Consider the following 12,372-nt stretch of genomic DNA (forward strand, 5'->3'; position numbering starts at 1 on the left):
AATCTTCTCGTTCAATTTCTTCCGCTGAATTTTTACAAAGTTCTTCCATTTGAAAAGTGAGTCTTTGTATTTCACATCTAGCCTCTTTAAAACTTTTTCCGATTGAGATGCAAAATAAGACATCCGTGAGCACATAGAGCTGAGTGCACCATATCGTATGATGTTAGTCGCATCACCTTGACTTTCATTGTCATGATGAACTTAGACCGTTTCCTTTGCTAACTTAGACCACCTTTTCATAATACAAGTCTTAGGTATTTCTTCAAGGTGTTCTATCTTCATTACAACAATTATGTGGGGACATGGAAAACCAACTGACTCAAACATCATACAAGTACATTTCATAGACCGATCACTATTACCATAACATACTTTCCAAATCTTTTCAGGGCTTCTAAACTTGGTCAAAGTATGGACACGATAACCTCCATGATTTTCTGTACTGACAGGGAAAAACAATTCTGCATTCTTCATCTCATCCCTAAATTTTAGAAAAGATTGCCTTGTGAAAACAGTCCCTGCATATTTCTCAAGTACATAGAGTTTGGTTGTTAGAACAGTTGAAGAATGGTGTGTCTCAAACTCCGTCTTTGCCTCATTATGACGAATACGTGAGAGTGCTCTATCAAAATGCTTGACAAACTCAAACAGCTTCAAACGAGTTTTAAGGAAACGATTCAAGTATGCATTCATGCTCTCACACCTTTGTGTGTTTTTCATACCAGCAAAGAAATGCCCCCTTAAATAAGACTTTGCCCATCTAGAATGCTTAGCATATATATCTATCACCCACTTATGTCCATGAAGATTAAACATTTCCAACATGTCATTCCATGCACATTCAAATTCTTCAACGGTGCCTTCCATGAACATGCACTTAGAAAAATGATTAGTAAAATCTTTGACATGGACATTAGTGAATGCATTGCGTTGAATATGCCAAGCACATAATCGATGACAAGAGTCTGGAAATATCCTCTTAATGGCTTTACGCATTGCTTTATCCCCATCAGTAATAACATAAAGAGGCTTCTTGTTATTCATTGCATCCAAAAAAGTCTCCAAGACCCAAGTATAAGTGCTAACACTCTCATCTACCAATAATGCACATCCAAACACTATAGTTTGATGGTGATGGTTAATGCCAACTAGTATGACCAACGGTTTTTTATAAGCATTAGTCTGATAAGTTGTATCAAATGCTAACATATCTCCAAAACAACTGTAATCCAATTTACTAGTAGAATCTGCCCAAAATAGGTTTGCTAGACGGTTGTCTTCATCTACATTGTACTTGTAATAAAATGATGGATCCATTTCAGACTTTCCACACAAATAAGCCAAAGCACCCTCTGTATCACCATCTCTTAGATGAACTCTAGGATCAGCATCAACATGGTTATATAGATCTTTTTTTGTGAAGCCAACATTGTTATATCCACCTGATTGTTGCACCATGTAATCCATAATTTGGCTAGTTCCCATGCCAACACCTCGCATTGCATTCAATTGAGCTTTATCTGCATTTTTAATGACCCTATGGGATCGAAGGAATTGGACATTTTTTTGTTCCACCAAAGGATGATTATGATCAGCCATAAACTCTTGCACAACCCACTTGTTCATTTGTTTGTTAAACCCAATCCGAAATGTTGCCTCACAACCAACTAGAGTTACTGCCTTAGGTTCTCGTTTTCGATTTTCATTCTCTAAACACATTTTATGTCGATATCCTTCTTTCGAACAAACCCACTTACGAGATACTATATTTTGATTTTTATCTCGTTTCACATCATCCTTTCTAACACTGAATCCAGTAACTTTAGCAAATAAATTATAAAATTCTTCTGCCTCTTCTACTGAGCTAAACTCCATCTTCCATACATCTTCAACAGTTAAATCATTAAAAATCTTGTCCGAAACTAGAATGGCCTCTTCATCAGACTCAGTTTTAACAATGCTATCATATTGGTAATCAAAGTCTTCATCGTTCAAATCAATGATAAATTCCTTTCCTTTGCCTTTGTCCATCGTATCTATGAAGAAACTGAAATATAAAAGATAGAGTAGTTAGAAAATTACATTATCTAGTTCGTACCCATTCTTAGAAAGTTCGTACCCTCTCTTAGAAAGTTCGTACCCACTCTTAGAAAGTTCGTACCCACTCTTAGAAAGTTCGTACCCTCTCTTAGAAATTTCGTACCCAGTCTTAGAAAGTTCGTACCCTCTCTTAGAAAGTTCGTACCCTCTCTTAGAAAGTTCGTACCCTCTCTTAGAAAGTTCGTACCCTCTCTTAGAAAGTTCATACCCTGTCTTAGAAAGTTCCTACCCACTCTTGGAAAGTTCGTACCCACTCTTGGAAAGTTCGTACCCTCTCTTGGAAAGTTCGTACCCTCTCTTGGAAAGTTCGTACCCTCTCTTAGAAATTTCGTACCCTCTCTTAGAAAGTTCGTATCATCTCTTAGAAAGTTCGTACCCTCACTTAGAAAGTTCGTACCCACCCTTAGAAAGTTCGTACCCTCCCTTAGAAAGTTCGTGTCCTCTTAGAAAGTTCGTACCCGATCTTAGAAAGTTCGTACCCTCTCTTAGAAAGTTCGTACCCTGTTTTAGAAAGTTCGTACCATGTCTTAGAAAGTTCATACCCACTCTTAGAAAGTTCGTACCCTCTCTTAGAAAGTTCGTACCCTCTCTTAGAAAGTTCGTACCCTCTCTTAGAAATTTCGTACCCTCTCTTAGAAAGTTCGTACCCACCCTTAGAAAGTTCGTACCCTCCCTTAGAAAAGTTCGTACCCACCCTTAGAAAGTTCGTACCCTCCCTTAGAAAGTTCGTACCCTCCCTTAGAAACCTTAGAAAGTTCGTACCCTCCCTTAGAAAGTTCGTACCCACGCTTAGAAAGTTCGTACCCTCCCTTAGAAAGTTCGTACCCTCCCTTAGAAAGTTCGTACTCTCTCTTAGAAAGTTCGTACCATCTCTTAGAAAGTTTGTACCCTCTCTTATAAAGTTCGTACCACCTCTTAGAAAGTTTGTACCCTCTCTTAGAAAGTTCGTACACACTCTTAAAAAGTTCGTACCCTCCCTTAGAAAGGTCGTACCCTCCCTTAGAAAGGTCGTACCCTCCCTTAGAAAGGTCGTACCCTCCCTTAGAAAGTTCGTACCCTCCCTTAGAAAGTTCGTACCACCTCTTAGAAAGTTTGTACCCTCCATTAGAAAGTTCGTACCCTCTCTTAGAATCTGTTAGAAAGTTCGTACTCTCCATTAGAAAGTTCGTACCCTCTCTTAGAAAGTTCGTCCCTCTCTTAGAAAGTTCGGACCCTCTCTTAGAAAGTTCGTACCCTCTCTTAGAAAGTTCATACCCTCTCTGAGAAAGTTCGTACCCTCTCTTAGAAAGTTTGTACCCCCTCTTAGAAAGTTCGTACCCGGTCTTAGAAAGTTCGTACCCGGTCTTAGAAAGTCTGTACCCTCTCTTAGAAAGTTCGTACCATCTCTTAGAAAGTTCGTACCCTCTCTTACAAAGTTCGTACCCTCTCTTACAAAGTTCGTACCTTCTCTTACAAAGTTCGTACCTTGATGACAATTTTATAACAAATTACTAAATGCTCTCAATTTGATTAAAAAAAACTCAGAAAAAAATTAAAAAATCTAGATATTATAAATCATTACATATTTAAATGTCATTTAACATGACATTTCTACCTACAATAGTTATATGTAAATGGAAAAAAAATAAATCAAATGTTACCTTTTAACACTTGTAATCACTTGACATCCTTCAAGACATATAAAGCTTCATCTTCAAATTTAATCTATGAACAAAAAAAAAATTATATAAAAATATTAATAACAATTTGATAACAAAATTTTATAATAAACTTATAAAAAATTCTAAAATCGTTATTTAACATCACATATCTTCCTACAACAATTATATTTGGATAAAAAAATATCAAATATTACCTTTGACACTTGTAATCACTTGAAATCCTTCATCTTCTTCATATAATACAAATTTTAAATTTTCTCTCTCAAAAAGTTTTGAACTTGATCTTGAAATTTGATTCATCAAAATACATTTTACATATTTTGTAATTTGGTAGTTGAAATTATTTAATTTTCATATTAAATTACTATCCTTTTTTTTATATATGAATAATGAGAGTATAAGAGTAGTAGGTAATATTTTCTTTTTTTAGATAGAGTTAGGTAATGCATTAAATAACAAATTATATTTGATATTTAATAATAAATTATAATATTTAGATATACATGAAATGCATGTGATTATTTCTCACCAACAAGTCATCTTTACCATAAGTTTTTATAAATTTTTTAATGATATGTACTTTACACATGTCATATTTTTATTGGGTCAAATGTGGGTAGGTACCCCCAAAATGAAGAGTGGGTACCATAGAACAACCCCTAACTCATTCACCATTTCACAGGAAGCCATGAGACAGTCTCTCCGTACTGCTGTGGAATACTGAACCCACAGGCTGGTCCAGTCTTGTTGGATCCCAAACCCCCACTTGCAAGTCCTTGCTTGTGGTAGATGAACTTTATCTACCATTCCATTGATGAACTATATCTACCATTCCATAGATGCCTAACTTCATACTATATATAGACTAGAATGGATGTGAATGATTCTACATTATCTGGTCATATGGCTTCAACTGAGATGGTGACTGTGTTAGAAGAATGTCGAGTCTCTCCACCTTCTAGTACTGCTGTTGATGAGAAATCTCTTCCTCTCACCTTCTTTGATATCCCATGGATACATCAGCATTTGGTTCAAAGCGTCTTCTTTTATGAATATCCTCATCCTAAGACTCACTTCATAGAGACCACCATCCCTGCCCTCAAACACTCACTGTCCCTCACTCTCAAACACTTTTATCCCTTTGCAGGGAATTTACTATTTCCTCCAAATCTTGGAAAGCCTCAAATTCATTACGCAGATGGTGATTCAGTTTCATTAACCTTTGTTGAGTCTAGTGATGATTTTTCTTATCTTACTGCAAATCACCAGCGAGATGTTGCTCGACTTCATCCTCTTATACCCCAAATGCCACCAGTGTCTGTATCAAATGACACCTTAGTAGCACCTCTTGTGGCTATTCAAGTGACTCTTTTTCCAAACTCAGGCATTTCTTTTGGGTTCACTACGAACCATGTTGTTGCAGATGGTAATACCTTTATTCGGTTTGTAAGGCTATGGGCTTCTATTAATAAATTAGGTGAAGAAAGCATGACCTTAGAGGGTGCAATCCTTCCATTCTATGACAGAACCATGGTAAAAGACTCGAACGGGGTAGGCTCAATTTTTTGGCAGCATATGGGGAAAAAAAAATTCGGAGGATACCAACCTCAGCTCCCTACCAATAACGTCCTAGGCACATTTTTATTAAGCCAAGCCCATCTTCAGCGACTCAAAAGATGGGTGATGGTCCAATGCCCAAAACTCCCCCACGTATCAAGTTTAACCGTGGCGTGTAGTTATACTTGGGCTTGCGTGGCCAAAGCTCGGGCGAGGTCGAGTGACGAAGTGGATGAGAACGAACTACAACACTTTGTTTTTCCAGTAGATTGTCGAGCCCGTTTGAACCCACCTTTACCTGAAAACTATTTTGGTAATTGCTTAGCACCATGTTTTGTGGCCATCAAAAGTACACAACTAATAGATGATGAAGATGGTTTTGTTGCTGCGGTCAATGCTATGGGAGAAGCTCTAGGAAAAACGCTTCAAAATGAGGAAGGAGTTCTGAGAGGTGCAGAGAAATGGTTGTCAGATTTGGAATCTCTAAACAAAGAGCGAACCCTTGGGGCGTCTGCATCACCAAAGTTTGCAGTTTACAATATAGATTTTGGTTTCGGCCGATTACAAAAGAGAGAAATGATATCGATAGATGAAACAAACAGTATTTCGCTTCATGAAGGAAAAACTAATATGGGAGATATTGAGGTTGGGGTGGCATTACCTAAGATGACGATGGATGTTTTCGCCTCTATTTTTGCCAATGGTCTCAAAGTCTATGATTAGAAAAAGAAATTAAAGTGTTTCTTTGTTTCCTAGTAAATTTGTTTTGGTCATTTTACAAAATAGTGCTGCATTCAATTCCATCACTATTTGAGACAAGTTTTTGCCTAATTAATTGTTTCTTCTTGACTAACATTTAGTAGATTAATGAATTTAATTTGCTTTATATAGAATCAATGGCTTTATTATAGTACTATGACAACATTTACAACCCACCCTTCACTTATGTTTTTGTCATTTGGTCATGACTTGTTTTACTATAAAACAAGAAGAAAATGGTAAGTTATTTTATTGAATGAAAAAAAAAAATTAATATTTAAAATAACTTCCAATGATAATTTTCAAGTTTTCAAACAATTTATAATATATTTCACTAATCAATTTTCAGCAAACCCTAAACTCAATGTCAACAAATCAATTTTAACATTTATAGGTTTTTTAATATGCCATAATGTAGGTATTAGACACTTCTTTTACTTCGCATGCCCAAGAGCTTCAATCTATCAAAGCTCAAGCTCATAAATCAGTCTGAATTTGCTTCATCAACTTCCTTATCTTAATAATATTTTTCAAAAATGATAACTAATTAAATTGTCTTCCCATCAATTCCTTCCCAGTATTTTTAAGGTTTTGATTCTTAGCTAGGCAAAAGCTATGAGGTCATAAGCATTGAAATCATGTGTAAATACAAGACTCTAGTGATTTCTTATTTTGAAGTGAAGTTGGAGTAGTATAGCTATTTTGAAGTGATCATGTATGATGTATCTATGTGAATTTCATTTGTTTGTGACTTGAAAATTACTTATATTAACTAAGATTTGGTCTCTTTGCTCTTCAACAACCCCTCTTAGTTATCATATCAATTATTTTTAGGTTTTTATAGGATATTGAAGACCCACTTTTCAATAGTATACTAAACAATGACAACCAATCAAACTGACCATGAATGGAAAGACAAAAGTGTCCAATTATTCAGTTCCTTTGTCTTATACCTTATAACTCATAGCCTTCGTACCAACTATTTTACTTCACACACCCCAAAACATAATTCTTCCTTTTATTTATTCATTTGATTTAGAGTAGCTATTTCTTTTTAAAAATTAAAAAAATAAAATTCTAAGTGGTTGAGACCCAACAGGATATCAAATGGCTTTCAAAAAGGACTACACATTACAAAGGATAGGTCTAGGGAGTTGGTTACTTAATGGAAAAGTGTTAGGCTCCAATTAAGCTATGAAACATATTGTGTATAAGCACATGTTGTTGTAAAACTTGATACATTGTTAGCGCATGGACCATAACCCTTTTTGTGAGTCGTAGAAGATCAGCTAGGATTAATTAAAAAAAGGTGCCCACAATGTTGTTGGTAGGAAGTAGAGGTTGATTTCATTTATATTTAATTTTCCCCATACATATGTTACCAAAAAAAATTGAACCTAGCTTGTTGGGGTCTTTTTGTTAGGCACGTGTATATCCTACACTATTTAAGTGTAGCCTATTATCAAATAAATTTTCAATTATAGTCTTTCTTTTTTTCTTTTCTTTTTTATATTATAGGCACATCATGGAGGAGGAAATAGTTGTCTTTCGAACTTCTAATTTGTCTTCTTTTATGGAAAAAAGATATTGGTATTCATAAAATATACAAAAAAGAAAAAATAAAGGGGAAAAAGAGTCTTTAGTCTATAAGTGAGTTTGTATTCATCCTTATATGGATATAAGGTCTTGAACAGATTAGTAAAAAAAATTTAATTACAAAATAAATATATTCAAGAACATAGATTATTTTATAATAAGAGTTTTATTGAATCGATTTGATTGCTATATATGACTACTAGTATCTTCTATGATTTCCATTTTCGTTGTTTGTGTTTCGAAAATTTCTAAAATTTGGTATTGAAGCATATTCCTCTAGCTTGACATTCAATTCTATCTTTGTATCTTGTTAAAATTATTTATCCTTGTGATAATTGTTGATATTGTCAATGTGATTGAAGTATCTAGGATAATTTCTTTTTATTAATCTCAAAATCTCATTACATAATTTTCCAGATTTGAATGAGCTATTAGGTTAATTTTTTGTAGTGATATACATGTTTAGAGATTTTTAAATACCAAATTATAAGTCCATTTGAGCGAACTTTGGTGCTTTAGCTTGGCATACATAATCATGGTACCGACATGAATTTGGTTGTTTATTCTGTTAAAGTTTGTTGTAAGTCCTTGTTCAAGAATTTCGTAGAAATTAATAATGAGTGTGTTTTAATTAGTTAAATAGAAAAAGTTTTGATAAAATGATAATTATAAAAAGTAAGCAAAATTTTCCAAATTGGCATAAGATGCCTCCAGAGCTCTCCCCCCTTTCCTTAAATTAGATTAACAACAACTTGCTCATAATTAATGTAACCATTGAAAGTAATGGCTCTGAATATTAGAAAAGTATAGGTTGGCTTTCTAGCAACCCCTAACAAACTAACTTATTATTTGGGAAACCTAGCTGTATGGTTAGCTTCAACACTCATTATCGTGAATATTAGAAAGGTACTATGCAAGTAATAAGTGATGATGACTTTATTATTGCAAGAAACAGTATACGAGGCAATTCAAGAAGGACTTCAAAACGATGGGGTTATGGAAGGTGTAGAAATATGGATATCGAGTTATAAATGTCTAATTATGAAGTGAATTGTATAGTTGGGTCTCGGTTCCATAAAAGTGATATTATATTCTTATATAATGAGGTGCATATCACTCAATTTAAGGACATGTTTTCTTTTAAAAACTATGTTTAAAAAAAAAAAAAAAAAACTGCTTTTGAAAATGGTTTTAAAAAATAATTTTTAATAACAAATTTTCAAAAAATATTGTATAATGTTTTGTAAAACAAAAGTCTGTAAATATGTTTTAAAAATAATTTTTGTATTTAGTATTCTATTTTTAATGATTCTACTTTTTTGTATAATTATTTTTTAAAATAATTTTTAAAAAATAAGTAAAAATATAAAAAATAATTAAAAGAATGTTCTTCGAAAACACATTATTTTTTGTTCTTAAGAGTATAAAATAGAAAACGATTTTGGGTTGTCAAACATGTTTTCTTAGTTTTTTTTATTATAAAAAATAGAAAATTGTTCTTAAAAATAGTTGTCAAACAAAATCTTAGAGTTTTCAAACTTTTCTTAAGAAAAGTAAAAAATTATTTTCTAAACAAATTGTTTTCTAAATCACATGTAAGCTTAGAATTTACATTTGTAAGTTTTTATACTTTCTTTAACATTAGGAAAAAAAATTAAAGTTGGGATGAAAATATCCTAAGAGAACTACTCAACTTCAGTTGAGTTGCAAATTGACACCGTTGAATTTTTGTTTCTAAATTCTCAACAAAACAAGGGCCAAATCAATTTAAGTTTTAAAAAATTCTTAAATTCTCCCAACTTGTGTTGTACTTATTTCAAATCCTGTTCCATTAGGCTATGTTTAGTTTGGAGAAAATTTAAGAGAAAATACAGGAGGAAATAATACGAAAAGAAAAAGTAAAATAAAGTCAAATTATTTTTATATGTTATTTCAAATATATTTCATTCAGTTTTTTACTTTTATATCAAGATTAAATATTTTTAAAATATATAAATTTTTAATTAATTTTAATTATGTTTTATAACATTGTAAAATTATTTTTATTGATATTTTTTTTTAGACTATATTTGATTTTTGAAAAATTTAAAGAAAAATGTAATAAAAATAAATAAAAAGATAAAAGAAAAAATTTAAATCAATAAATTATTTTTATAAACTATTTCAAATTTTTTAACTCTTTTATATAAATATTAGATAATTTAAAAATATATAAATTTTTTAATAAATTTAATTATATTTGACTACCTTCGTATTTTTCATAATAAAATCCAACCTATTTTCCCAAACCAAACATTTCCCGGGTAATATGTGATGGATTCTCAAACAAACGTGCTCCACTGGCGCACCCAATGCATTTATTCAACGTGCTCTTTTTTTTTATTTGTGGTTGGTAATGTATATGATATTAATGCATTGGGTGGATGATGAACTCCATTATTGTGATATGAAAGCATTTGGTGGATAATAAATGAGCTCTATTATTGTGTTTACGTTTTCCAGGGTGTCATAGTCCTATATCCGTAATTTTCACCTTTTTAATTATTATTCCCAGAGTAATATCCTAATAAATTTGGTTGGTCCATAAAATAAGATAAGGAATCCATATTTTAAAATATTAATAATATCTATAATAAAAATGATTAAAATTTATAAATAAAATATAACATGTTAGAGGTAGAAAATAGTTTTTATATATTAAATAATGCATATGTTTTTATATTATTTTAATCAAAATTATTTATTTTACAAATTAATTAATAAAAATGAAGAAAATTACTATAAAAAAAAAAAAAGCTTACTGATATATATATATATATATACTATTACCAGAAAAATATGATATAGGATAGAATATCACGTTTCTTATTCTTGCCACATGTATATTTGGTAATAAAAAGTAGTATTGACCCTTGTTAGAGGATATTTAGAAGACATAAAAAAGCATACCATGTATTGTGTTGCTACATCATCGACAACCTGAAAAAATCATTTAAATGAGCAAGAAAAGAAAAACCTACCACTTTTTTTAATTGATTTGGGGTAGGTTTCCACCTTCATTGCATGCATACATGCTATATATAGAGTAGGATGGAAGTGAAAAGTTCCAGATCTATGGCTTCATATGAAATGATGAATGGGTTGGAACACTGTCGATTCTCTCCACCTCCCATGTGATAGGTTAGTATTGAAAGACCCCAACAGCCTAGATTCAATTTTCTGGCAGCATGTAGGGAAAACTAAATTTGAATGATGTCCACCTCAGCCTCCTACCAACAACATCCTGGGCAGTTTTTTACCAAGCGAATTAAGCTGATCTTCAACGACTCAAAAAATGGGTCATGGCCCAGCTCCGAACGCCCTCTCATGTACCTAGTTTTACACTTACATGCGCTTACACATGGGCATGCAGGGTCTGTTGGTCTAATACAGAGGACTAGTACAAAACACATGCAAATAACAGAATAAGGAATTGGAAACTTATTGGTGATAGAATGATGTGTGATAATGCACTGTCCTTAAAATATATCTACCCTTTATGAAGATGAACTATGTGCACTAGGTACTAGTGGTCTATCTCCAGGATCGAACAGCTAGTGAATCTCATCTTTGGTGCACTCTGTAGGCGAGACGTGTACAGTTTGGATTCAGAAAATATTCCTTCCAATAAATGTATGAATACAATAAGGACGGTGATGAACACAACTAGACAATGTTGTAAAGCGTTGGAAGGCTTAGAAGAACTTTCAAAATTGGTGTATTGAGAGTTGAGGGGTGACTTACTTTTATGGGCTACTAGCATAGTCCCAACGGGCCTCTACTTGTAATCGAAACCACTAATCCCAATGGGATTCTTCCCAAAGAGTTGACCAAAATTAGTCGAGTTCATGCGCGTACACAATGGGGAACCCCCTGCAGGATGTGTTTGCGGACGCAACACGCATTAAGGATTTCTAACCCAACCAACCCGAAGCCCACTCAAATGGGCTTGTGCCCAAGGGCATGCGAGGCTCTCCTACACCTCTCCATAAGCCCATTAGGCTAAGGAAAGTGGTTTAGATAATATACCCACTAAAAGGGTTACTATCTTTTCAATGTGGGACAAGTTAAAACACTTTAAACACAACTTCACATTTACACTCTTCCTACAATTCTCCACAGAGTGTAGACATGAAGGAAGAAAAAAAATGGAGGAAAAAAAAATCCAATACATCAGTACTGATGCTCAAAGGCTATGAACCAATCTTAGGATAAATAAGTATTGAATCACAAAACACGGTGAAAAATGAATTTCTATGAACTTGTTTTGATGTAACTCAAGGGACCTTTATCTACATTGGTTTTCTCAAATACACTACGAGCTATACATAACGGGTTGGCACAAATAGTCATGTCCTTACTTGGATATTCATGAGAGCTCCAGAGAACCCGCCTAAGTTCTCATAAGAAGTGGCCCCACTTCCACTCTCATACAGGTGAATCCATCAATTATGTTCTGCATTAAATATACCATCCACAAAGAATATGTTATTCATTAAGAGTAAACATTCAACCTTAGTCGATGCAAAGGACGCTTTGCCTACACCATAGGGATTGACTCTCATACAATTAAAGTTAATAGAGCACCTCAAGTCAACAAGTGATTTGTTATTATCCATATGAACCTACTTCATGGAATTTCCATTCTAATAAGTTCGGT

The 12,372-nt window shown here is 33.2% G+C and overlaps 2 protein-coding genes across 2 annotated transcripts; one reads left to right on the forward strand and one right to left on the reverse strand.

Annotated features, from left to right (window-relative positions):
- Positions 1-290: 290 nt before the first annotated feature.
- LOC104880912 (protein FAR1-RELATED SEQUENCE 5-like) lies at positions 291-2,031 on the reverse strand. Its single transcript, XM_010659097.1, has 2 exons — positions 373-2,031; positions 291-314 (listed from the first exon to the last, which is right to left on the reverse strand). The coding sequence occupies exons 1-2, from the start codon at positions 2,029-2,031 to the stop codon at positions 291-293; spliced, it is 1,683 nt and encodes a 560-aa protein (XP_010657399.1).
- A 2,624-nt stretch (positions 2,032-4,655) lies between these two features.
- On the forward strand, positions 4,656-6,149 carry LOC100249426 (anthocyanin 5-aromatic acyltransferase). The gene has a single exon (XM_002275877.3). The coding sequence runs from the start codon at positions 4,665-4,667 to the stop codon at positions 6,039-6,041; it is 1,377 nt and encodes a 458-aa protein (XP_002275913.1). The 5' UTR covers positions 4,656-4,664; the 3' UTR covers positions 6,042-6,149.
- Positions 6,150-12,372: the final 6,223 nt, after the last annotated feature.

This window comes from Vitis vinifera, chromosome 12 (genome assembly GCF_030704535.1).
Source record: "Vitis vinifera cultivar Pinot Noir 40024 chromosome 12, ASM3070453v1".
Classification (NCBI taxonomy): domain Eukaryota; kingdom Viridiplantae; phylum Streptophyta; class Magnoliopsida; order Vitales; family Vitaceae; genus Vitis; species Vitis vinifera.

What these genes read in the sequence shown, in the direction of transcription:
- LOC104880912 (XM_010659097.1), bottom strand. Translation starts at nt 2,031, where the DNA reads ATGGACAAAGGCAAAGGAAAGGAATTTATCATTGATTTGAACGATGAA. An exon ending in GCCCTGAAAAGATTTGGAAA is followed by an intron (nt 315 to 372) that starts GTATGTTATGGT and finishes TGTTTGAGTCAG; the next exon opens with TTGGTTTTCCATGTCCCCAC.
- LOC100249426 (XM_002275877.3), top strand. Translation starts at nt 4,665, where the DNA reads ATGGCTTCAACTGAGATGGTGACTGTGTTAGAAGAATGTCGAGTCTCT.